Genomic DNA, 25,835 nt, shown 5'->3' on the forward strand with positions numbered 1-25,835 from the left:
GAGGAAAGCAGGAACAAAACACTCTGAACCATTGTTGATAATAAGAGGGTGGAGCTGAGGTAAGAAAAATGACTGTAACTTAATGAACACTCTGAGTAGGAAGACAGTCGTGTTCCAGAGGGATTACAGAAAGCAACTACCGATGCTTTAGAGTGGTGAGTGACTAAAGGCACGGGATGGCTGTTGTCTGTTTCTGATTGGGGCTGGGTTGCTGCTGTTCTTTTTTGTTTAAATTTTTTTTAGTGTCTTGGTGAACACCACAGTTGGTGTTCTACAGTTGTCAATGAGGTGGATGGAGCTGAGGCAGAAAAATGTTATGTGACTTAATGAACAATGTGAATAACAAACAGAAAGATTGAAAAATAAGAGCCATATTCCAGAAACAGTATGGAAACTGGTGAAGGCACTACACTTCAAGTAATGAGTGCCTCAAAGTCAGAACTGGTTGATGGCTGTTTGTCATTAGGGCTAGGTGTTGGGTCCAGGTAAATGTCAGAGTCTGTGGCCCTGGTGGATACAAAGAAGGGTGAATCTAAGGTGAGGAGGGGGGGAAATGACTGAACTCCATGAGCAGCAATCAAATGAGCTCAAGGGAGTTCCCAGCGGGAGTTCTGAGAGTCTGAACAGCCTGGCTCTGACCACTTACAAAAAAGGGAGCAATCTTTGAAATCAAAATGTCAGTGGAGATACAGAATAGTCACAACAGAGCCATGCTTCCTGATGTGGAAAGTGGGCAATGTTCCTCTTTCTGAATCAAATCCAGAGGGCTACCCTGAATGCTGAAACTTGGTTCCTTTTTGGAGGATGAAGTAGAAAGTTTCAAACAGTAGTTGAAATTATAGGAATATTAATTTTTATTGATCTAAGGGCTACAGTACTGATAAATAAAGAAAACTGCCCTCAACTTTTGAAGCCTCCTGGTTTCCTCCATATTCAAATGGTTCTGCATTTTCTGAGTTCTAATCTACATCATCAGGTTGGGGCTCCCACTGGGAAATATGAAGTTAGCACCTTCCACTAAGGGAGATTCTTAACCATGGAGATATTTAAACAAGGAGATTTCTAAAAACAGTTTTGGGAAATCATTTTAATAAGGTCTAACCTAGTCATTTAGTTATGACCTTTGCCAGGAAAATAACTACTGGGGTTTGTTCTGTTTTTTCCTAGGTTTTACTTTTTGAAACTAAAAACCAGACAGCTTTCTTGTTAAGTCTTTAATGAGAGCTGAGAAAAGGCTGTTGGAGCTGACAGGAGCCATTTCCCCACAAAAAATACTTTATTCCTTGTCTCTAGAAGGGGTTGCATATTGCAGTGATGGGTGCTATCCAAATACGAGACAGAAAATTGGAGTGACATTTCTAATTATTCCCAGAGCAGATACAAACACACAGACAGAGTAGCAAATAGCTATAAACTTGCTCTAGGTGAAAATTCAGCATTGTACAGAGAAAGTAGCTTTTTGCAAACAATATATATATTGCTGCTGCTGCTAAACAAACCAAAAAAAAGAAGTCACTCTTCAAACAAGAAGTGACCCTGAGTTCCATATGGCTCATATACTCCCACTCACTATTTCCTCATCCCTAAATGTGATTTATTCATGGCATACCTAGGATTCCCGGTAAGAAGTCCTACTTGTCATGGGTATCTAAGCAAATGTACTTCTTCTGAGTAAACAAATTCAGCATCTCTTCCCACAGTTACACCCCATGTTAAGCAGGAAAATTGGCATTAAACTGACATAAATTATAGGAACTGGCTAATTGTATTTGACAAGTCTACAGGGATCAATTACAACTGCCAAGTACCTCACCCATCTCTCTTGAATTTCAGATGACAGAAGCAGACTTTGATCTTTATTATTAATGTGGATGAGATTTCCCTGAGGAATTAAGTAGAAGATATATACAGTACATACACACACACAGAATGGCAGGTGAGTTCAATGTGTAATCTGAGTGCTCATCAGCATATTAATCATGTCCTTAAAAGTGTTTTCTTAAGAGGCATTTATTGGAAGTGTCTGCATAGATTGCTTATTTCAGAGGGCAGTTTTGCATTTTAATGTTGTTTTGTTATTACTGTCAGCTGTATTTGTGATCCTGTAGATTGTATGTAGAAACTAGGGTTTCAGCTTACTGCTGCCATCCACCTTGTGTAATCATTTATACAAGTGCAAAGTGTGTGTAAAATACTACAAATCTGAATAGTAGAATTTTATACCTACTTTGCACTAATGTAAATGACTATTCAAGGTGGAGGGCAATAGTGAATTGGGTCCTAAGAAGAAGACTTCATCTTCTAATTAGCGAGATGAAAGAAATCTGTCCAACCCAGTTTTAAAAAATCCTAGGTTTCCCTCAGGAGACTATTCTGCAGCCTGTCAAGTTTTCCCAGCTATTCAGCCTAAATTATGTTCTAAATTCAACCTCTTTATGTAATCCGATTACTCCTTGTTATACCCCACTAACCCTTCCTTCATTTTTAATATTGACGGTCCATCATCCTGTCCCCCTTTTTACCCCAGTTAGACAGATTCCTAGCTCTTCAGAGACTAGTGTCCACTCTAATTTCTGCTGCGTTGTCTGAAATGCCACCTGCCCATCCTTGTAAAGTGTGATAATGACACAGCAATACTTTTCTTTTAATGACTTCATTATATGAAATGTGGAAGTTCATTATATCATGTGAGATGAATGTAACAGAACCCAACACAACAAGCTCTTCAAGCCCTCATTAACCATTGGGTTTAGGTAAGGTACTAAACAGTCTTCCCTTCAGTTCAGCAGCAAAATCCCTGCACCTGTGACTTCTCCAGCCTCAGGGAGGTCCCTGCTGCCAGTGACTGACTTCTGCCTCTGGGAATTAAATATACTGGCTATTTCTTCAGCTCTTCTCTCTTATTTTACAGATCTCACACCAACACAAATCAGCTGGCATCCTAAAGCCAACACTAGCGCACACCATACTGACAGATATGCCCACGCAGAGCTGACTGTGAGGAGAGGGCAGGTCTTCACTATCACCCTGTGGTTCAACAGGCCATGGCAGACGGGGGACAACTTAGCATTCGTCACAGAAATAGGTAATTCCTACAGATACCCCACTAATCCCCCCTCACAGAGGACTAATCTTTCCCCATTTCAGCTCCCCTCTCATCCCACTCAGAAAAGTTATTTCCCCTCACTCATTTCACTTATGTAACAGTGTGTCTCTAATATGCTCATTGTAAGTGTGAGATCTGTATCAGTGCGGACCTCTGTCTATGACCCACAAACAAATACCCATTCTTAGTAAACACTGCTGTCTGTTGTTCTCTCTGCCAGGGCCAGCGCCTTCACAGGCACATCACACCAAGGCCATCTTTAACCTCTCTGAGGCGGGGGCTAGTGGCTGGACTGCAGTTCAAGGACCCAGTGAGTCCGGCTACATGAATTTCTCAATATCCAGCCCAGCTAATGCAGTCATTGGACGTTACAAACTGAGCCTCCAGATCACCTCTGGCAACAAGGTCTCCTCCAAGTTCCTGGGGCACTTTGTACTGCTCTTTAACCCTTGGTGTTCAGGTAGGAACTGAGATATTTGCTCTTCAAGGTATTAATTAAATGTTATTGCTTTCACAGCATGCACAATGAGCTCATGCCTCAGCCCTGCTCATTTAGAGTTATCGCAGGTAGCAAATTCAGCTATTTTTAAATTTTTAAATATTTCTTTTGACTACAAAAAATATCCAACCTCTGCATGGGTGGCAAAGTTCTAACTGTACTAGTGAAATATCCAGCTGTGCCAGGTGGCCCTGTAGGATGTTTCTAGGGGATCCAGAACACCTGATTTCCACAGCCAAGAGAATGGTTAAAATCTACTGAAAAAATGCTTGTACCTGCCAAGGCCTGAGTTAGAGGCACTGTGATTTCTTGTAGAAGTTAATACTCTCACATACTCCTAAATCTAAGTAAAGAGCCCAGCACTTCCTCCTACATCCTTCACAGACGGTACTGGCCAGGTGAAGGCTGGGCCAGACAGAATTCCCATATCCCTGGAAGGTGTGTGACATGAAGGAGGCCAGGGTCCTGTGCTTCCTCACTTCTTTCACAGTGGATTGGGAAGGGTACAGCTCTGCTTCTCCCATTTTGCACCTCTGTAGAAATGAAGAGCCCTGAGATCAGGTCTTGGCAAATAAGTGATGATGGAACTGTAAAATTTAAGGCTTGAGTTAGGCTCCTAATTTTAAGGGAATTATCCCTAACCACCCAAGCCACTAACCCCCAGTGTAAAGGGAGAGGAACAAAAGAAATGACTGCAGAACTAGCAACCGCTTCCTCCTCTAATTACAGAGCAGCAGCCATCATATCAGTAATTAGGGATCTGAGTCAGAGGCCACCCCAATGAATGAGTCAAGATCAAAAAACCTACTAATTAGCTCAGAATGCCTTGCAAGGCACCATAATAATAATTAATGAATAATACTTAGGACACAGAGGCTGTGTCTATGCAGAATTTCCCAGGGAAATGGCTTCTGCACAGCTACCTGAAACACTACCTGCTAGGTAAGCATCTGGACTGGTGGAAATAAATCTGCAGGTACAGAACAACCCGTTTGCCTGCAGTGCAGACACTGTGGTGAGCCACTGCTCAAAGTGTGGCACTGGGACAGCACTGGTGGTGGCAGGTCAAGTCTCATTTTTGCTGGTTGAAAATGGAAATATGGTGAGGAAAAAAATGTGGCTCTCCCATTTCTGTTGTCCCAGTTTAAACTCTGGGGTTTGGAAGATCAGCTCCCCAAATCAGGGTATCAGAGGATTCTGAGGCAATGGCCAGATAAGGGAGAGAGCCCTAACATCAGGCAGCATGACTATTATCTGGCTACCTAATATTCTACCGGGTGTAACAACAACTCCCTGATGCCAACACAGAGAAGGGCTTCTGCCTGTGGCTGGGCGATACCACTGAAGCAAGTACCACTACTGAGAGGAAGTGGAAAAGGAAGAGCCTCAAAATTCAAAACAGATTTTGTTTATTCTTGTTTTAGTCTCTGTAACTGAAGTGCTGAGATGTCAGGAAGAGAGGCACAATGGAAATGAGTAACTAACAGTCACACTCCAGGCAGGTGCTCACAAAATCCCTGCCCTAAGCACAAGAGCGGTCTCAGCCACTCTATGTGAACAATTTATCCCCAGCAAACACAGCCCATTTCAGTTTGTGATGAATAGATCACTCCTTGGCACAGCTTGCAAGGCCTTACACCCACCTTGATGGCATTTGTGTTTATCTACAACAGGGGTCGGCAACCTTTCAGAAGTGGTGTGCCGAGTCTCCATTTATTCACTCTAATTTAAAGTTTCGCATGCCAGTAATACATTTTAACGTTTTTAGAAGGTCTCATTCTAGAAGTCTATAATATATAACTAACCTATTGTTGTATGTAAAGTAAATAAGGTTTTTAAAATGTTTAAGAAGCTTCATTTAAAATTAAATTAAAATGCAGAGCCCCCCGGACCAGTGGCCGGGACCCAGGCAGTGTGAGTGCCACTGAAAATCAGCTTGCGTGCCACCTTCGGCACGCGTGCCATAGGTTGCCTATCCCTGATCTACAACGTGAGAACTGTTGGACCTCATATCTGATCAATTTCAAAATTTCTGGGAATGTTCTAGGTATCAGTGGGCAGAATCCTATTGATTCGGGGTTGGGGAAAGGGGGGAGATGGGAGACACGCCATCCCTGCAATCTGTTTATCACAGACACGGACTCAAGCACCTCTGTAACTGTCTGTTCATGGAAGAGCTGGTTGATGGTGCCCATTAACATCTGCCAGCAGAACAATACCCCTAACTCTGCTCTACCCAGCCTCCCAATAGTGGTGAATATGTGAAACCCCTGAATGGTGGGGTGATGAGAAGAATGGGAAAAGGTGGACATATAGAGCCCCTAGCATAAAGGCTACATGGGGGAAGAGGTAACAGGGGGACAACTCCCTGGGCAAAAGTGGGAATATGGGAGAATGGGGAACAGAGGTGGACACCTGCAAGGGAGAAGGGGGATCCTGCTGTAGAAGAGGGCACACTGAAACCCTAGCAAATGGGAGTGAGGGACCATGGTATGGAGAAAGTGGTGCATAGAGAGCCCCTGGCTTAGGGAGTAGGGAGAATGGAGTGGAAATGGGTGGCATAGAGCCACTGACAGGAAGGAATTGAGGGGTACACACAACCCCACCAGAGGGGCTATTCGGGGAGTTGCAGGGAGTCCCTGAAATAGAGGAGTGTGGGATGGTGGCTCACAGGGAGCTTGTGGCAGTAGAATGGAGGGGTGCAACGAGCCTCTAGTATGTGCAATGAACTTTGCTCCAGCAGCTACAAACCCCTTTACAAAACAATTCTGCATATCAAATTTTTTCCAGCATACTTTGGCCTCTGGGTGTATTTGATAGTCAGTGTGGGCGACTGGTCTGCAAGGTCAAATGGTACTGGTTTTTACGTGATTGTTTGGTGACAGGTTGGAGGTGGAAGGAGAGGGCACTAGTGCAGAAGGCCACAGGGAGCTGTAGAAGGGCTGGAGATTCCTATGGTGCTAACTTTAGAGCTCCATATTGGCAACCAGCAGCAGCCACAGCGCAGTGTACAGCACAGGCTGAAATCAGGGGGTGGGAGCTTAGCTGCTCCTACAGATCAGTTTTATTTTTTACATCACTTGCTTTTTCACATTAGTCTCTCTTCACCTTCTACCACCCTCACTCCCCTACAAAAACAACAAAAACATGATACCAATGCCAACACTGATGAGGCAAACATGCCTGTTTACATATGTGCATTTATGTAAACTATTCCTCAAATATTTGTAAACAGAAAACCATTGTACCAATGCTCACGGAAAAGCAAGCCACAAGGGCCGCAGACACTTCAGAATTTGACTAAGTATTCACACACAAGAAAAGTTCATACCATTTGCCCATCCCTAATTGCCCCATCATTGAGTGCTATTTTAGTGAGCGTGAACACACTAACCTATATTGCCTATTAAAAATGTACATTAGCCATCCTGTGGCTCTTGAAGCCTCAGTGGAAGAACTCTCCAACTGCCATGCCACTGCCGAGGAGCCATGGTAATATGAGAGTAGACAAGCATACCCCCTTTGGCTGAGACTGGGGCATGGCTGAGGTTCTGTCCAAACAGGACTGAGGTGTTGTTGGTTGTCTGAGGAAGTAACTGAGGGATATAATTTCTGCTTCTTCATGAAATGTGTGTCCATCATTAGTTCAAATTTGCAATGTAGGGGTCTGATTAGATTAAGTGTTACCAGAAGGTCAGGTAGTAGCAAGGCAACAGCCATCAGGCAATAGCAAGGACTTTTACATTTACATATGGCCAGGAGACTATTTCTCTGAATGTAGATCTTGCAGCTGTCATCCAGGCCTTTGTCACCTTGAGGTTAGACTACCTCCCCACACACTATGGCTATGTCTACACTACAGACCTTACAGTGGTACAGCTGTATGGTTGCAGCTGCTCTGCTGTAAGGTTTCCCATGTAGCCTCTCTATGCCAACAGCAGAGAGCTCTCCTGTCAGCACAATTAAGCCACCCCCAATAAGCGGCGTTACCTGCTTGCCCACTGACATAGCGCTGTCCATATTGGCGCATCTGTCGGTGTAACTTATGTCAGGCAGGGGTGTGTGTTTTTCACACCCTGACCAACAAAAGTTTTACTGACAAAAGTGCTAGTATAGACATAGCCTATATGGGTTATACCTTAAACCCACTTGGAAACAGGCCAGTGTAGAATTCAGCAGCTCAGTCATTAAAGCAGAGTATCATGCAGTGAAGCACAGTACTCCAGTGCTCTGTGATCTGTTCTGGTTGTCTACTGTTTTTGTGGTGGAAGTAAAGGTGTTGGAATCAATCTATACATCCACAAATAGCTTAAACACTACCTTAGAGATGCCTCTCCCAGGCTATACTGCTGCAGTTGCAATCAACAGAGACTCACAAGTTGGAGCCCCTTGGTATAAATGAAAAGAGCTGGCAAGGTGTTCTTTGTGAAGCCCCCTCAACTTTTCAAATTGTTCCCCCTCCTGGTCCTAAAACAGCCCCAGACTTTCAGGACATGCTTCAAAGCTCACACCTATTTGATAAAGGTGGGGAGAATCATGAGGGTGGGAAAGAATTGGAAAAGGTGAGGATTCTTGTAGTCTATTTTAACGGTTTGCTGAGGGTCAAGGGAGAAGGGATTGCTGCTTAGTCATAATGAAGAGAAGGGAATTTTTATATGGGTTTTAAGTTATGTTAAGGATACTTCTAATGAATGGAAAGATGGTCTTTATATTTGCATAAATTTAAATAAATCAATATGTGGAGGGCTGGCTTTATAACAGTCATATATGGCAGCAAAATATTAGACACAAAATGTTCACTAATTATCTGGGTGACTGCAAAAAGACAGGGAGATTTACACTGTGCATATGCTCAACAGGGAGGAAAAAGTTGGGAAGCAGTAATGATGAAAAAAGACCTCAGGTTGATAGTAGACGTCAAATGAGATATGAATTGTTGCACTTTGGCTGCAAAATAAAAATACAACCCTAAATATGTGCATGCACACACACCCTTTCCCCATCCTCTCCCCACGTGCAGAGATATCACATCACAGAAAGGTCATCATCACTCTGCATGTAGATTGTTAGCACACCTCTGCATGATTATACATCAAAGATTAATCAGCACTCTCTACAAAAAGGGTTAATACTTGACCAAGTCTAGTGTAATTATAGCTGGAATGCGAGAGAGGGCTGGGACAGGGGGTTGGGGTGCAGGAGGGGATGCAGGCTCTGGGAAGGAGTTTGGGTGTGGGCGGGAGCTCAGGGCTGGGAAGGGGGTTGGGGTGCAGGCTCTGGGAGGGAGTTTGGGTGCTGGAGGGGGTTCCGACCTCGGGCAGGGGTTTGCAGTGCAGGAGGAGGCTCAGGGTTGGGGCAGGGGGTTGGGGTGTGGGAGGGGGTTTGAGGTGCAGGGTCTGGGTGGTGGTACTTACCTCAGGCAGCTCCCAGAAGCGGCCGGCAGGTCCAGCTCCTAGGCAGGGAGGCCAGGGGCTCTGCACGCCACTGCCGCAGCTCCCATTGGCTGTGATTCTCGGCCAATGGGAGCTGCGGAGCTGGCACTCAGGGCAGGGGCAGCATCAGCATTCAAAGCCCTTGTGGCCACTCATGTGTCTAGGAGCTGGACATGCCAGCTGCTTCCAGGAGCTGCATGGAACCTGCCTTAGCCCCACGGCACTGCTGACTGTACGTTTAGCAGCCCGGTCAGCACTGCTGACCGGAGCAGCCAGGGTCCCTTGTTGACCGGGCATTCCGGTCGAAAACTGGATGCCTGGCAACCTTAATGTGGTATGCAAGGATATAACCAAGGAGCCATGAAGTGAAATTAACAGAAGAAACATTGAGGCTGGGTCTACACCTAACATTTAGGTTGTCCTAGCTACATTGCTATGAAAAATTTCATGCCCTGTGCAATGTAGTTAAGTTGGCCTAACTCCCACTGTAGACACACCAGGCAGACAGAAGAATTCCTCTGTCAGTCTAACTACCACCTCTCAAGGGAGTGGATTTACCATAGTGACAGGAAACCCCTGTCACCGTAGTCAGTGTCCATACTATAGTTGTGTAGCTGCAGCGGAGGCACTGTAGCACTGGTAGTGTAGCCTTACTCTCAGACTGGATATCAGAGTAAAACAATTCTGACACTGACGTGTCTCTGGTGGGGGGAGTCCCAGTGCTGGGATTTTTAAAATTCGACTGGACAAATCACTAGGAAATGTACAATAGGGAACAATCCTGCCCTGAAAATAATACAGGGTGAATTATTTATCAGGTCTTTTCCATCCCTAATTTCTACAACAAGGCAGACGAATCCAAAGAAGCAACTTGGGCTCTTTTTCTGCATCTTCACTGCTGCAATGTACAGTGAACTCTAAGGTGCAACATAGAAATCTGGGATAGTCCCAATCAACTTTAGTTATTTTTATTAATTTTCTCCCGCCATATACTGGACAACACACTCACACTGAGCTGTCCAGATTCAGGGATACATAACAATGAGATGTGCTCTTCCTACTAATAGATCCACTTACTCAGAGAGGCCAGAAAACAACCATGGCTTTGGCTGAAGTTTATCATCAGTGTTGTTGCCAAAGAGGCCTAGAGCTCACAGAATGCCACACAGGTTACATCAAGGGAATGAAAAAGGTTTACCTGGGTTTGAGCTTATTGAACTAATTTAGAATGTGCCCTCTTGAAAGGAATGGAAATCTCTCTAGGTCTGACCTATTTTCATAACCAGTTTTTATTGTTGTCTAAAGTAGTTTTTAACCACATACTTGCTAGCCGATATAGCAAATAAGAAATGTGCTTGTTAGATAAAATGTGATTGACTCTGCTATTTGAATAGCAAGTTATGAAACTATACCTAAAACAGAAAGAAAGAAAGAAAGAAAGAAAGAAATAGGTAGACATGATGGTGTGACGAAGTGGGAATGTTCTTAATGTTTTCTCTGAATACTGTGTGGGTGCTTCAGTCTCCCCTATGCCTTTCTTAAGTATCTACGTGGTGGGATAAGGGTGTGTGATTGTTGCAGAGCCTTAGAGGGCCAGTGTGATGCTGTCTGCACAGAGAATGGCCGACACCCTGTCTCCTGGCAACTGATGGCCTGGGCCCCTCCCCTGCAAAGGTGGCAATTGAAGGTGTTGGAGAACAAAGAGATCAGGTGGCCTCCTGGCCCAGGAAAGAGACAAAGGCCAGAGGAGGGGCTGGAGGGGGTTTCAGTTTGGAGCTGGCTGGGGAAAGAGAGGGAGGCCCAGACCCAGCGTCTGGCCTCCCTGGCCCCAAGATGGACCTGACTTAGAGGTCCAGTTTCTGTATCTACAAGATCTGTTTTGGACTGTGTTCTTGTCTAATAAACTTTCTGTTTTACTGGCTGGCTGAGAGTCACGTCTGACTGCGGAGGTGGGGTGCAGGGCCCTTTGGCTTCCCCAGGAACCCCACCTGTGCAGACTCACTGTAGGAAGCGCACGGTGTGAGAAGGGCATGCTGAATGCTCCGAGGTCAGACCCTGGAAGGTCGAAGCTGTGTAAGCTTCTTGCCCTGGAGACAGTATGCTCACAGGGAGGAGGTATGCTCCCCCAGAGTCCTGACTGGCTTTGTATGAGTAGTTCCAGAGCATCCCACTTCTGACTGAAAAATAGGTAGACATGATGGAGTGAAGCTTTGCATACTTATGCAAAGAGAAATAATGGAAAATGACTCACAGATGAGCTTTATACTGCCCATAGATTGGAAATGTATGGGGGAGAGGGAGGAGAAACATGAATCTTGCAGGTGTACAGGAAATGTTAACCACAGAAATGACATTAACATGTGACTGGATAATGTAAATATGTAACCAACTGCAAAATGTAATGGGCAAGTAAAATACTGTAAACAAGCAAGATATAAAAATCCAGGATCAAGAGAGAGAAAGTTGGAACATAAGTGAGCTGCAACCTCTCTCCCTGGACTTGGTCAAGTATTAACCCTTTTTGTAGAGAGTACTGATTAATCTTTGATGTATAATCATTGATTAATAAATTGATTGAGCTTGGTTATGTGAACTCTCAATCAATAAGCTACACTGAATCCTCTTACAATGTCCTCAATTATAGGTGCAACAGCACATCTAACTTTGTGCTTTCAGGTGATGATGTCCACATAGCTAACGAAGATGCAAGACAGGAATATGTTCTGGATGAAAATGGAATCATCTTTATCGGAAATGCCAACTATATTGAAGCTAGAGGATGGTACTATGGACAGGTAAGAACATAAGAATGTCCATACTGGGACAGAACAATGGTCCATCTAGCCCAGCATCCACTCATCTGACAGCAAATGATATCAGATGGTTCACAGGGAATGAACAGAACAGAGCAATCTTCAAGCAATCCAATCCCTTTTGTCCAGTCCCAGCATCTGGCAGTCCAAGGCTTATGGACGGCAACAGCATGGGGTTGCATCCCTGACCATTGTGGCTAATAGCCATTGATGGACCTATCTTCCATGAAAGTATCTAATTCTTTTTTGAACCCTGTTATACGTTTGGCCTTCACAACATCCCCTGGCAATGAGTTCCACAAGCTGACAGCGTGCTGGGTAATGAAGTACTTCCTTTTGTTTGTTTTAGATCTCCTGCCTATTAATTTAATCAGGTGACCGCTAGTTGCTGTCTTATGTTAAGGGGTAAACAAGACTTCCTTATTCATGGTCTCCACATCATTCATGATTTTATAGACCTCTATCATATTCCCTCCCACCCATCATCTCTTTTCCAAGATGAACAGTTCCAGGCTTTTTAATCTCGCCTCACATGGCACCTGTTCCATACCCTTAATCATTTTTTTGCCCTTCTCTGTACCTTTTCCAATTCTAATATATCTTTTTTGAGATGGGACAACAAGAACTGCATGCAGTATTCAAGGTGTGGGCATAACATAGATTTATACAGTGGCATTATGATATTTACTATTTTATTATTTATCCTTTTCCGAATGGTTCCTAACATTGTTAGATTTTTTTGATGGCCACTATACATTGAGTGGATGTTTTCAGAGAACTATCCACAATGACTCCAATATCTCTTTCTTGAATGGTAACACCTAATTTAGACCCCATCATTTTGTATTATAGTTGGGATTATGTTTTCCAATATGCATTACTCTGCACTTATCAACATTGAATTTCATCTGCCATTTTGTTGCCGAGTCACCTAGTTTTGAGAGATCCCTTTATAACTCTTCACAGTTTTCTTTGGATTTAACTATTTTGAGTAATTTTTTTATCATCTGCAGGATACCCTCTGGAGCCTTTTTTAAAAATTGGCGTCACATTAGCTATCCTTCAGTCATCTGGTACAGAAGCTGATTTAAGTGATAGGTTACATACCACAGTTAGTAGTTCTGCAATTGTATCAACTGTAGGAGATGAACTTGGGAACTCAGGTCCTTATCCCACCTTTGATTTCATGTTCTCTCATGCACATTTGTCTCTTTAGTATCTGTACCTGTTTATTTAGGGCAGTATGAGGGGAGTCAGGATATTTGCTTTATTTCCAAGAATAGCTTATGCTTCTGACCATGATTTTATGTATGACAATTCTGCTGTTCAGTGCAGCTATAAGGAGGACAAAGGAACCCAATCCAATGTTAATGAGTGCGCTTAGCATCAAGCACAGGCAGAAGTTTTGCCTGAGAGGAAGGTACATAGCTAAGCACCTCATTAGCAAACTGAGGATGATACTTATACACGTATCTTATTAGACATCCATTCTTCACTCACTCAAGAGAGCAGGGTGAAAAAGGGATGGAGTGTAAGTCAGCAGGTGTACAGGAAGCTGGTGTGGTGGGGAATTAAACCTTGCATTCATTGCAGAGGATTACATCCTGAGTTTAAAACTCTGAGTAGCCTCAGCTCACGCTTTCACTGGAGGACAATAATGTTGCCCTCCCTGCAGTGCACCACACAAGAACTTGCAGGAAGAGACAGGTTCTTCCTAATATTCTATTTCCTTGGGCTTTATCAGTTTGCTTGACTTAGTTTGTAAAGTCTTTGAGGCAAGGACTTTCTCTGTGTTATATGTTTATGTAGTGCCAAGCACCAAGGTGCCCTGATCCAGATTAGAGCCCGTAGGATACAAATACAAATCTAATCAATACAATAATTTGCCTTGCTTGAATTACCTTTGGAGCAATACAGTTCTACTGTACCAGTTCATCCCTGGTGTAACTCCATTGAAACAAACAGTTACCAGGATGAATTTGGCTTATTTTGATTATACCATACTTCTCCAGTCTGGTGTCCATGTGCAAGCCTTCCATTATGTCCCTTCACTTAGCCAGCACAGCAGCTGTGTGTGCTGCACTCCAGCCAGAGGGCTTTGTGTACCTACAGTCCCAGTACCATCTTTCAGAGTAGCAGCCGTGTTAGTCTGTATCCGCAAAAAGAAGAACAGGAGTACTTGTGGCACCTTAGAGACTAACAAATTTATTAGAGCATAAGCTTTCGTGGACTACAGCCCACTTCAGTACCATCTTTGTGTTTGGATTTCTCAGAAAGAGGAAGCTGCTGGGGAGTTTATCTTCGAATTCTGTTAGAAAAATTAACTCTCTCTTTACAAGGCTTTGTCTCTTCTGGTTACAGTTCCAAGATGACATTCTAAATATCTGCCTTACTATGCTGGATCTGAGCCTGTACTGTCGTCAAGACCCAGTCACTGATGTGTTCCGCAGAGGAGATCCTAAATATGTGGGGCGGGTGATCAGTTCAATGGTAAGGAATGGGTTATTTGCTCTTGGTTTCAAACATGTCTACCAGCAAAAAGCAGTTGCTGCGTAGTGGAACTCAGCAAAGTCCAACAGAACCATCTGTGTCTGAATAATGTGACTGAAGAACTTGACACAGGACTCCTCCTTTTATTAATTCTATGTCTCTCATATTTTAGATCAACGGGAATGATAATGATAACGGGGTGCTGGAGGGAAGCTGGAATGACAGTTTCGCTGAGCATGAAAACCCATCCAGATGGAATGGTAGTGTGGTGATCCTCAGGAAGTGGCGTCAAGAGAATTACAAGCCTGTCCAGTACGGCCAATGCTGGGTTTTTGCAGGCGTGATGTGCACAGGTACATCTTAGAACAAATAATGCTACTGAAATGGAGGTGTCCTGTAACCTCCATCACTTCATGAGCATATGCGTAAACTAGAGCTGGAAGGGGTAAATTTCAGCTTGGGGAGACATACCCACGCCAGCTCTGACCAAGCTAGTGCGTTAAAAATAGAAGTTGAACCCTGGAAGTGCAAGCATCAGGAAGGGGCTAGCCACCCTAAGTACAATCCCATCTGATACACTAGATACGTACTTAGGGTGAGTAGCCCCTCACACCACTGCATCTACACTTCCTTTGGCATGCTAGCTTGATCAGAGCTAGCATGGGTATGCCTCCTTGAGCTGCAATTTGCACTTTCTAGCTCCAGTGTAGACATACCCTACGAAACACAAAATGACTCACTCAACACTCAGAAACAGCACTTCAAACACTGTGAAAATGCTGATTAGTCACAGCCAGTGAATCTAGTCAGTCTGGAGTGGCTGAGAAACAGGGTGTTTAGCATTTAAACATTTGCAATAAAACAGTTGGAGCATTTCTGTATATTTGTGTGTTTCAGTCATGAGATGTTTGGGGATTCCAACTCGTTTGATTTCAAACTTTAATTCTGCCCATGATGCGGATGGAAATCTGAGTATTGATAAATACTATGACAGTGCTGGAAAGAGCCTTAACATCGGCAGAGACTCTTCATGGTAAATATAAAAGCTTCTGTATCTCAGCAACACTTAGGGATAGGGCATCAGTTACCATAAAAGCAATGCTGCTCTGGCCTCTGCACTAGTAAACACAGCACAACAGCAGCACAGAGCTGAAGGAAATCAGAGAATCTTCATATAAAAAAAATAACCTGATAAAACAGCTTCCAGATTGGAAGGAAACTGTACACTGAGCTACTTTGCTCTTGATTTAACAGTATCTGGTTTTCCTTTGGCGAAACACCCATATGACTTGAAAATTAGCAATAATTTAAAAAGTTTAAGATTTCATGCACCAAATCTCTCACCCACCAATCTCTAAAAAAAAAAAAAAAATCTTATTCCTGCCCATGCAGTCACGTTTCTGTTTCCCTCATGCTCTTAACCAGTTTACTGCTGTAATGTCATCACACATTTATGCTTCAGTCTCCTTCACTGGACTCTTGGGTCTCCTCCGGTGAGTAGGTGACCAAAGTTTGTTGCCCAACCTTAAAATTAGGCGTTCCCTGTACGGGAATAAACAACACAAAAACCAGTCCAAAAAACAAACAACTATCTTCCAACCCTCCCCACGTTCAGTAGTTCTGTCTTGTTGCTAAAATATCAGCTCATGCCCAGAATTACCAATAGCTAAGTGTTCAAAAATAATGAGTCCAGGCCCAAAAAGTCATGACACTAGTTTAAAAATCATGTTGTGTTGTTGGTTTTAAAAAAATACATTTTGGATTCATTTTCAACTGCCTTCTGGTTTCTGAGCCTTTAGACTACTCACTTCATGTTTTCCAGCTTCTCTCTACAACTAGTTGGGCTAGTTTGTTTTTTAATGAAAGAGGAGATTCTCAAGATTCTCACACAACCACTTGACTCCATCATGTGGGGCGTTAAGAAAAACACAGATATCACAAGACTCACCATAAAATTTTAAGAGTTGGCAACATTTCTTGGCTTATTCCTTGCACCAGTAGTCCATTTATTGATGGAGGGCATAATGCAGTAGTCTTTTGCCCTCCCTGGATTCAGTCAGTGTCCTTTTGTTCTCACCAGGACTAATTCGTTCCTTACCCTGATAATACAGGATTGAAGGGGATTGGGTCTTCCTCTTTCCTTCCCTTCTGAAATTCCCCATCCTGAGGCCCCTGAATAAAATCAGAATTGGAAAAGGTACAGAGAAAGGCAACAAAAATTATTAGGAGTATTGAACAGTTTCCCTATGAAGAGAGATTAAAAAGATTGAGACTGTTCAGCTTGGAAGGGAGACAACTAAGAGGGGATATGATAGAAGTCTATAAAATCATGAATGATGTGAAGAAAGTGATATTTATCCCTTCACATAACACAAGAACCATGGGTCACTCAATGAAATTAATAGACACCAGGTGTAAAAACAAACATAAAAAGTACTTTTTCACACAATGCACAGTCAACCTGGGGCCTCATTGCCAAGGGATGTTGCGAGGGCCAAAACTATAACTTGGTTCAAAAAATAATTAGATAAGTTCATGGAGGATAGATCCAACAATGGCTATTAGCCAAGATGGTCAGGGACACAACCCCATGCTCTGGGTGTCCTAAGCCTCTAACAGGGGGATGGATAACTCTATAATTGCCTGTTCTATTCATTCCATCTGAAGTACCTGGCACTGGCCACTGCCAGAAGACATGACAGTGAGCTAGATGACCCAATATGGCCATTCTTATATTCTATGTTCTTAGCTGAGCTGTCAAGCCCCTACCAGTGCTATATTGCCTCCGGTCTTTCCTTTTTGCTCACACACCTTTCAGGGTCCTTTTTGTGACCTGTCTCTCACAGACTACAGCCCCATTTCTCTCACTCTCTCAACAGAGAACCCCTTCCCCAGGTTTCACCTTCTAGTTCTGTGGGTGCCTCCTCCTCCCTGCAGGTTTCCCTTACAGCCCCTCTTCGGCCAGTGTTTACCCAGCTTCCTTAATTGAGAGCCACCCTCCAGGTCATGTTTCCACCTGGAGACTCCCTAACTGAGTTACAGATGCTTTCTTATATAGTCCTAGTAGTCACACGACTCCTCTGGGTCACTGTCCCTCCCAGGATGCTCTTTCTTAAAGGCTGAACCCCGGTAATACCCAGATAGTATCATTTTCCCTTAGGGAAGCCATCATGTTCTGTTACAATCCCAAGAGACTCAATATTACATCTCAGCAACACCTTAAAAGCCTCGTACTCCATTCTTGTGCCCAGGGTGGTAATATGTAGGTCCTCCAAAGGATCTCTTCATAGTCCCATCATTAGACTGATTGGCTGGATTTTGCCTTTCTTTTGAACTGCACCTCTGTTCATTCTCACCTTCAGGGATTATCATGTCTGGAACGAAGTTTGGTTCATTCGAAGAGACTTGGGAACACCATACAGTGGATGGCAGGTTCTAGATTCAACTCCGCAAGAGCAAAGCAAAGGTAACAGATAAAGTTCTTCTTATGAAATTATGTCCCTTTGCTGAGACTCAAAGTGCCTAATAAGGTTGCTGATTTTTCTTCATGCCCTAGGGATATTTCAGTGCGGTCCTGCTTCTGTCAGAGCCATCAAAGAAGGTGATGTAGACTTGGACTATGACACCCTATTTGTGTTTACGGAGGTGAATGCTGACTGCAACCAATGGATTGTCTACAAAGATGGAACCAGGAAAAAAGTGTATTGTGACACTGAGAGAATTGGCAAGGCCATCAGCACCAAAGCTGTGGGCAGCAATTCCCGTGTGGATGTCACTAACAATTATAAATATCCAGAAGGTAAAGGAAAACTATCACAATTAATTTCCCCTTGGGGTTCTTGGCACTGAAAAAAAATTCTAATTCACTGGAGGGTTAGGACTGGTTGCATATTTTGCTTTAATCACTTCTCTACTTCATTTTGAACAATATTCCTGGCAATACTGTTTTCAGTCTTGCTTCATAAAATAATGGGTAACACATTCATGATGTTGTGCGCTGGATAGAATCTTTAGCAGGAAATGCACTGGCCAATATTCCGCAATAAATTGTTTCATAGAGTTGACAGATACATGTTGCCATCCAAAGCAAACCAGCAATTAAAATTTCCTGAAAACTGAAGTCAAAAAAATGACTGTAGAAGACACCACTAATACCATTGAAACTGAGACCCATCTACACCACCAGCTACATAAGAGATCTCTAGACCTCTCTGTGCCACCAAGGCACTGGCTATGTCCAGGTTCCACCCATAATATTAGCTATGACAGGAACTGGATCCTCACAGGCAGACTCATGCACTAACTACATCCTGAAATTCTGAGGGTTCCACAGGAACATCATTCTGCTTGTTTCCATCGGTCATTAATTCTGCTTTACAACTGGGACAATTCCATGGTTTCACTTTGAATGAGCAAAGTTTAACACGTTAACAACTGTGATATGAGGAGATTCAGATGGGTAAATACTTGTTTCAGTTCCTCAGTCACCCTTCTACCCTATAACTTCACCAGATCCTCCCCACTAGCCCCTTTTCTCCCTTTCCTCATCAGAAAGATGTCACCACCACTCCCCGACACCTCACCCTTCCTCAAAGTGAATCATCCCTCTTTCTCCTTGCCTGCCTACCTGTAGCCACAGGCTCATTTCCCCCTCTGACTCCCAGACACTCCTGTGCACATTCACTTTTGGCTGCCCTGTCTCCACCTTGTGGTTCTGGCCTTATAGATGGATGGAGAAGTAGTAATGGGCGTCAAGTTGCATTTATTTATATTTTAACATCCCCAGTCCCCCACAAAACACTGTCTTCTAATTGTGGCCTGTGTAACCACACGTTCATATCACTTATACCCTGATCCTCCCTCCAAATGTTTGTTACACCCACTTGTTTCATCTTGTCTTAAATACAATTGTTAAGTGATTCAGGTCAGGGACTGTCTTAACAATATGTTTCTATGGCACAGTGGGGCCCTGATCCTGACAGAGGCCTCTGGGGACTACTACAATATACATAACAAACAATAATAGAGCACAGGCAGGACACCAGCATGGTTTCCCCCAGTGGAGAGATGGAGTCAAGCCTACAACCGACAAGAGTCTGAGCCTTTCTGTGCTCCATGCTGCTGTGAACTTCCTTGACTTCCAGCAGCAACAACCCCTCTCAGAGTAATAAACCCACAGAAAACAGTCAAGCATTTTCATCCGAGGAATGATTTTTAAGGATTAAAACTGTATTAAACTAAATGGAAGCAGGTTTAAAAGCTGAGCACGTGTATCATCCCCCACATAGCTTGTATCATAAATGTTGTCATTTGTCTGCATGATAGCTCTGGAATACTGCAATTAGAAGTTTATTTGTCACAAAATACAGTTCAGTTTATTCATGGCACGAAATGCTCATAGGATGAGCAATCAGACTGTCAAGAAATGCTGTGCTGAGCTAAGTGGGGGCAACTTTTTTCTGCTAAATGGCTAGCTTCCTGGCTTTTGTGGTTTTAAATCATGCTAATGCTATGACATCAGTGATTTACAGACACATTTTCTGAAGTGGCCACTGATATTGGGTGCTTTAATGTTTGGATACCTGACTTCAAACACCTGGAATCTGATTTTTCACAAGTGCTGAGCACTTAAAGCATGAACTGAAGTTAATGGGAGCTGGAGATGCTCAGATGAAAGCGTCCTGAATTGAGCACCTAAAATCAGTGGCCACTTCTGGAAATTTGCTCAGGATGTTTTTAATGCTACTATAAATAGTGTAGAAGTTAGTTATCAGAAGGGCCTGCAGAGTTACAGAGAAAAATCCTATTGCATACTGTGGTGAAAGACAGGAGACAATAGGAGCCCTATGAACCAGCAATTAGCAGGAAGACAATGTGCTTCATTTTAGTGACTGTTATCATTTCACTGTATCACAAATACGTAGATGTGCAAATCCCAGATCCAGGGAGCTACTATACAAGTGTATCTGCAGGTACCTCAGGTTGGTGGGTAGTGCAGAGCTGATATATTGGACTCTCTTTATAACCTTAACCTAGGGACTGTGTAATGGAGACATGGCTATGAAATTTACTGATGTTTCCCTTTCACCCAGGCTCTCACGAGGAAAGAGAGGTGTATAAAAAGGCCTGTGCTAAGGCACGTGGATCAAACCTCACAGAAAGACTCTCAGAAGCTCCTAATGAGGGATCATCAGAAACAGTTAGAAAACCTGAGGTCTCTGGGGTATTCAAGCTAGTTGAACCCCCTGTGTTTGGCAAAGATATCAACCTAATCTTAATTCTCACCAACCTGTCCTCTGAATATAAACCTGTAAAGGTGAACCTGAGTGCATCAACCATCCTGTACACAAGGAGAGCAGTGGCAGAGATCTTGCAGGCAGCCACATCTATTGATCTTGGTTCTAAAGAAGGTAACAAAATCTGCTTGTCCATCCTTTACTAGCATGATGATTATAGTGTTAAAAAAAAATGATATCCATAAAAGAATTTCTCTCTGTGGTGGGCTAATGGGTAAGAGCGTTGTAAGACTAGGCTATGTTCTCTCTCTTTCTCAGTCAACAGGGATCACTGAAGAGAATTTAACGGAGGAGGGTGTACATGCAGTAAAAACAAATTAGGATACAGTAAAAGTTTCAACAAAGCTCCATGTCTCCTTAACAAGGTTAGGGTTAATAAAACAAGTGCAAGATATACAGAACTTCTTCACCCCAGAGGGCTGCAGAGGGAGAAGCTATTCTTTTTCCATACATAGCAGAAAAACTGTAAGGAATGAGACAATGAGGAAGGGGATTGGGCTACTCTACAAGGGACCTTGTGATAATTGGACCAATGTTTCACCCAGTCAGCAGAGGTAAAATCTAGAAAAGGATGCATGGAGGGATAAACCAAATGTCTTACCCAGCCAGTTGTCAGTAATATAAGGACAGGTATACAATTAAATGTGGAGGGCCAAATTCTGCTTTCAGTTTCACCAGTGTACTCTCTATTGAAGAGAGTAGGGTTAGATTGAGGAAGCAAAATAGAATTTGTACCAGATAGCAGAACTATCTGCAGCAGCCAGCAAGGAGTGATGCAGAGCAGGGGCTTGCAGACAAGAAATTCATATGGAACCAAACATCCTCTGTCTGTGCCAGCCTGTAAACACATACTACAGAGAAGACTAAAAACAAAGTCATCCGGGGCATCTGTGAAATTACTGGAGTCTGATACTTTCCAAATATGTTTGCATTTCAGAGAAACAAATTCAGTTAAAGATCTCTTATGCCCAGTATGAAAAGTCCCTGACTGATGATAAAAAGATCTTAGTGACTGCCTTGTGTGAAGTCATGCACACACAGGAGGCAAAGATGTTGGTGGAGAAGACCATCACTTTAGAGACTCCAACCATCTTCATCAAGGTAAAGAGCTGTCTCCCTGCTGACCATATTGGAAAGCAAATGGAAGAGTTCTCACAGAGTCCTGTGGCTGGAGCTCAGCTCAGAAGATGGGCTGTTTGCCAGAAGCTGGGAACAGGTGACGGGGGATGGATCACTTGATAATTACCTGTTCAGTTCATTCCCTCTGGGGCACCTGGCATTGGCCATGGTCAGAAGACAGGATACTGGGCTAGATGGATCTTTGGTCTGACCCAGTATGGCCATTCTTATGTTCTTATGGGAATTCTAGGATCAAGTGTGAAAATCCAGACCAAGTTTTCCAAAAGTGGCTACTGAGTTCTTGTTGCTCAGTTTGAGAACCCTTATGATGTCAAGCTGGGAATGAAAAAATCAGAGGCCACTTTTGAAACTTTGCCCTGACTCTCCGTGTTTATTTACCACTTGTGTTTTCTCTTCTGTAGTACAAATGTAGTCAGGCACTTTCCCTACCAAGTCACCTTCCAAGTCAAGTGCCATCAGATCATTTGTTTTGGATTAGTTATAAATTTTCCATTCTTACTTTAATTATTGTAGTTTTCTAGCTGTTCTCAAATGACATTGCCCTGTCCTGAAATAGACTTGTGGCCTGGATTCACACTAACATGAAGTCTGATTTATACTGCTTTGCATCTTTAATCACTATCAAGAGCATGTTCAGTGCTCATTGTACTTCAGAAAATCAGGCAGCAAACTAAAGGACAAACTGATTTAAAAAGACATGTCTGAGTAAATCTGAGCCTTGAATCTTTTAAAATATATACATTTCCCTGCCTCCACTCAACTGCACAGCTAATACAGCCCAGCTTCAGCACCAAGGAAAGGCAGGAAAGGGGAGATGCACATCAACCAGAAGCTAAATTCCATAGTTCTACCTATAGCCCATCCATCCCCTGAAGGAGAAATATGCTCTGCCCACATCAGCATTATGTCTGCCACTCCATTCCTGGGAGAGTGTCTGACACCTCCTGAAAAGATTAACACCTTTGGCTGTTCACAAGTAAATGTCCTGCAAGGTGGGGAGGAGAGAGCATAAGAACTGTGAATCATCAGAAATGTTTGTCCCCCCATTTAGATTCCTGCACAGGTTGTGGTGAACAAGCCTGTTACTGTAGAGATCTCGTATGCCAATCCTCTCCCTGAGCCAGTGAAGGACTGTGTGGTGCTGGTGAAACTGATGAATCAAGAGGTCAAGATAGAGTAAGTAAAAGGGGCGTCATCTGTCCATCACTTTTGATAAAAGACTGACAGAGTCCTGACCTTGGTTTCTTGGTGAGCAAGATTTAGAACACTTACATTCCATCTTCAACGTGCATTTTAAACTAAGTATGAAACTGCAAGTCTTAGGAAATACATATGAAGAACAATGCCCAGATCTGCTGGGTGTGTTCTTCTCAGTGTGCCATCAGGTCTTGAACATGTGACTTTGCGGTTTTCAGTCCATCAGGAATCTTTAGTGCAACACACGAAACAGAAGTAAAACTTTTGGAGATTTCCCATTTTCAGGTGAAATTTATTTGTTATTCTTGACTTTTCGTTTAAAAAAATTGAAGAGGAAGTGTGGTGGAACAGGTGGGCAAGTCTTCAGTGCGGCACCTAGAGCAGGGCTTTGTATTTCTGCTTTTAAATGCATGGGAGCTACTCAGATAGTACAGTGATGAGTCCAAGATACAGCAGATAGATAAAAGCCTGCCATAGCTTTCTTCCTCCCAGCATAAGCAAGCAGGGTTGCTTTGACTTCCCTTAAAATAAATAAATATTGGTGAATGGGAACCTGGGGGAAAACGGTGCCTTTGCAAAGCATGTGAGCAGAATGCCCCATTAATGATTGTTTTGCTGGGCATTGACTTTTTGAGCTCTTCAGTGAGGAATCCACAATGTTCAATATTCCATACTGGGACTAACAGCATGTTTTACCATGAGCTGGTCTGGCTTATGCTTCCTGTGGGAACTATAAAAGTCCCCTTAGTAATCCACAGGGATCTGCAAAATGAAATTCCACAGAGGGTCCCTGGAAGCTCTTGCCTCTGAATTACCAGCCCAGTTCAGGGGAAAGAAAACAAACCCTTCCACACGTCTGCCCCTAGGCGATGATGATGGGGTGTCAGTAACACAGGTGCCTGGCAACTGGGGGGGGGGAGGAAGGGGCTCTTGACAATATGAGTTTTTGCCCATTTTGAGGACCCAAATCAACATTCTCAAAACTGGACAGTTGACAGCTCTGTATTGCATCTAAATATGGAGATGTGCAGTAGCACTGTCCGTCCTATCATCTCTTTCCCTTTATAAATCTAGCATTTCTTATTGCTTCCTGATTCACACAGGTGCCTCGAGTCCCAACTAATTCCCAGGAAACAGGGCTGGCCCTCAGATACTTCAAATTGTCTCTTTGGTGTGACAGTTCTAGGTGGCTTTGCTTTTCCTTTCCAATTTAGCTTGTTCCTTGGGCCTCTCTGGGATACATAATAGGAGAGTTTCCTATCTGAGCCTGAACTCACTGATGTTTTCTTTGTTTTAGTGTGGCAGCACTGGCACCCAGGGAGCGATCAAAGATTTACTTTGAATTCACACCCCACAGAAGCGGTGCGATGCAGCTGCAGGTGGACTTCTCTTGTGACAAGTTTGCCTATGTTAAGGGCTTTGAGACCATCGATGTGGCCCTTGGTCAGTGAGTCAGTTGCAATAGTTGTAATGGCTCTGATCACGGAGCCAATTCCCTATTTCTACACTAGCATTAAAAAGCATTTTTCCCTGCACAATGATAGTGATGACTGTAAATTAGTACATTTTCATTCTGAATGTCCTTGTGAAGTGCAATGCAGGAAAATAGCTCATCTCTCTGCATTACAACAACAGGATGACTTCTCTTGCTTCCACAATATTTCCTTGTCTAATCTCAAATATCTGTATTTGTGTTTCTTTTTCACCTCTCTACTGTGCAACTCTTGTCCTAGAACAAATGCAACAACATAAAGTACAGCCTGTAGGATATTCTCCTGCCTCAGGTGAATTGAGAGTGACAGAGTTAAACAACGAGACTATTACAATATTCCTAAGGGGATGCGGGTTGTATTTGCTTCAGTGTTTTACTGACTTTATATATTGACTCTTGGCGTTCAGATTGGTCAGAACATTGGTTTTTCTCATAGGTGTTTAATTACAGTTATGGTCTGGTTGTGATCTAATCCCAGTTTGTTAGCAATTAATAAAACTTTCAAAGAATGGTTTCAATTCAGTATACTTTCCTTATAATGCCAGTGATATTGTGAATTATGTATCCCACAGAAATAGCATGGGAAATTCAAAGTGTTGAGGATGCTTTTTCCAGATTGTACAAATTAATCAGTAATGGAATATTTTTGCCAGTGCCCATTTCATTTCTGTACTTTTGTGCTATGTTACTACCTCTATATCTGCATAATAAGTTACTGTACCATGCTAAACTTTGTCAAGCAAAACAAAATGTAAATTAGTATTTTCTTCAAGCTTCCTGTCTGACCTCTAAGAATGAGAAAGACAAACATTGCAATCACCTTGAGGCTGGAAAACTAATTCTGGGGACCTGGAAAAGCAAATTCAGGACACTAAGCATTTCCATAATCCATGCAATACACCTATCACATGTTCCCAGTCAGCCTCAGAAGCATTTGGGGAAAGAAACCAAAGACATCACCACCACAAACTGAGGATTCTTGTGCATGTCAGTATCGTCCCACTCATAGAACAGAGTTGGGGGTATGACCCATACACATTTGACACTATCTAAGTTTAGGGCAGCATGCTGTGACCAAGAAGTGTCTTGGAGTTTAAAAATTAATGTCTTGTATTTACATGCAAAATCCATTGTTATTTCCCCGTCCCCCAACAAGGTGATCACAGTTACACAAGCAGCACACTGTACAGCCAGGCCAAAACTTCAAATTTATACTTTTGCTCAGACCTGACTTGCATATGTAATCACCACTGCACACTTCAATGAGGGTGTTTGCATTCACAAACCTCAGTTTAAAGCCACCTTTACAGCACCCTGATCCTGGCACTGCCAAACACAGAGTCAAGTCCTGAGGCACAATTTAAGGGCAG

General features: G+C 43.1%; 1 protein-coding gene across 1 annotated transcript; it reads left to right on the forward strand.

Moving 5' to 3' along the window:
• The first annotated feature begins 1,929 nt into the window (after positions 1 to 1,929).
• On the forward strand, positions 1,930 to 25,425 carry LOC117885971 (protein-glutamine gamma-glutamyltransferase E-like). The gene is made up of 13 exons (XM_034787572.1): positions 1,930 to 1,936; positions 2,912 to 3,085; positions 3,327 to 3,566; positions 11,714 to 11,832; positions 14,212 to 14,340; positions 14,513 to 14,693; positions 15,238 to 15,373; positions 17,703 to 17,806; positions 17,897 to 18,139; positions 20,433 to 20,750; positions 21,574 to 21,737; positions 22,828 to 22,952; positions 24,271 to 25,425. Exons 1-13 carry the CDS (start codon positions 1,930 to 1,932, stop codon positions 24,422 to 24,424), a joined length of 2,094 nt encoding a protein of 697 aa, XP_034643463.1. The 3' UTR covers positions 24,425 to 25,425.
• The last annotated feature ends 410 nt before the right edge of the window (positions 25,426 to 25,835 follow it).

The sequence above is a fragment of the Trachemys scripta genome, chromosome 12, assembly GCF_013100865.1.
Source record: "Trachemys scripta elegans isolate TJP31775 chromosome 12, CAS_Tse_1.0, whole genome shotgun sequence".
Lineage (NCBI taxonomy): Eukaryota > Metazoa > Chordata > Testudines > Emydidae > Trachemys > Trachemys scripta.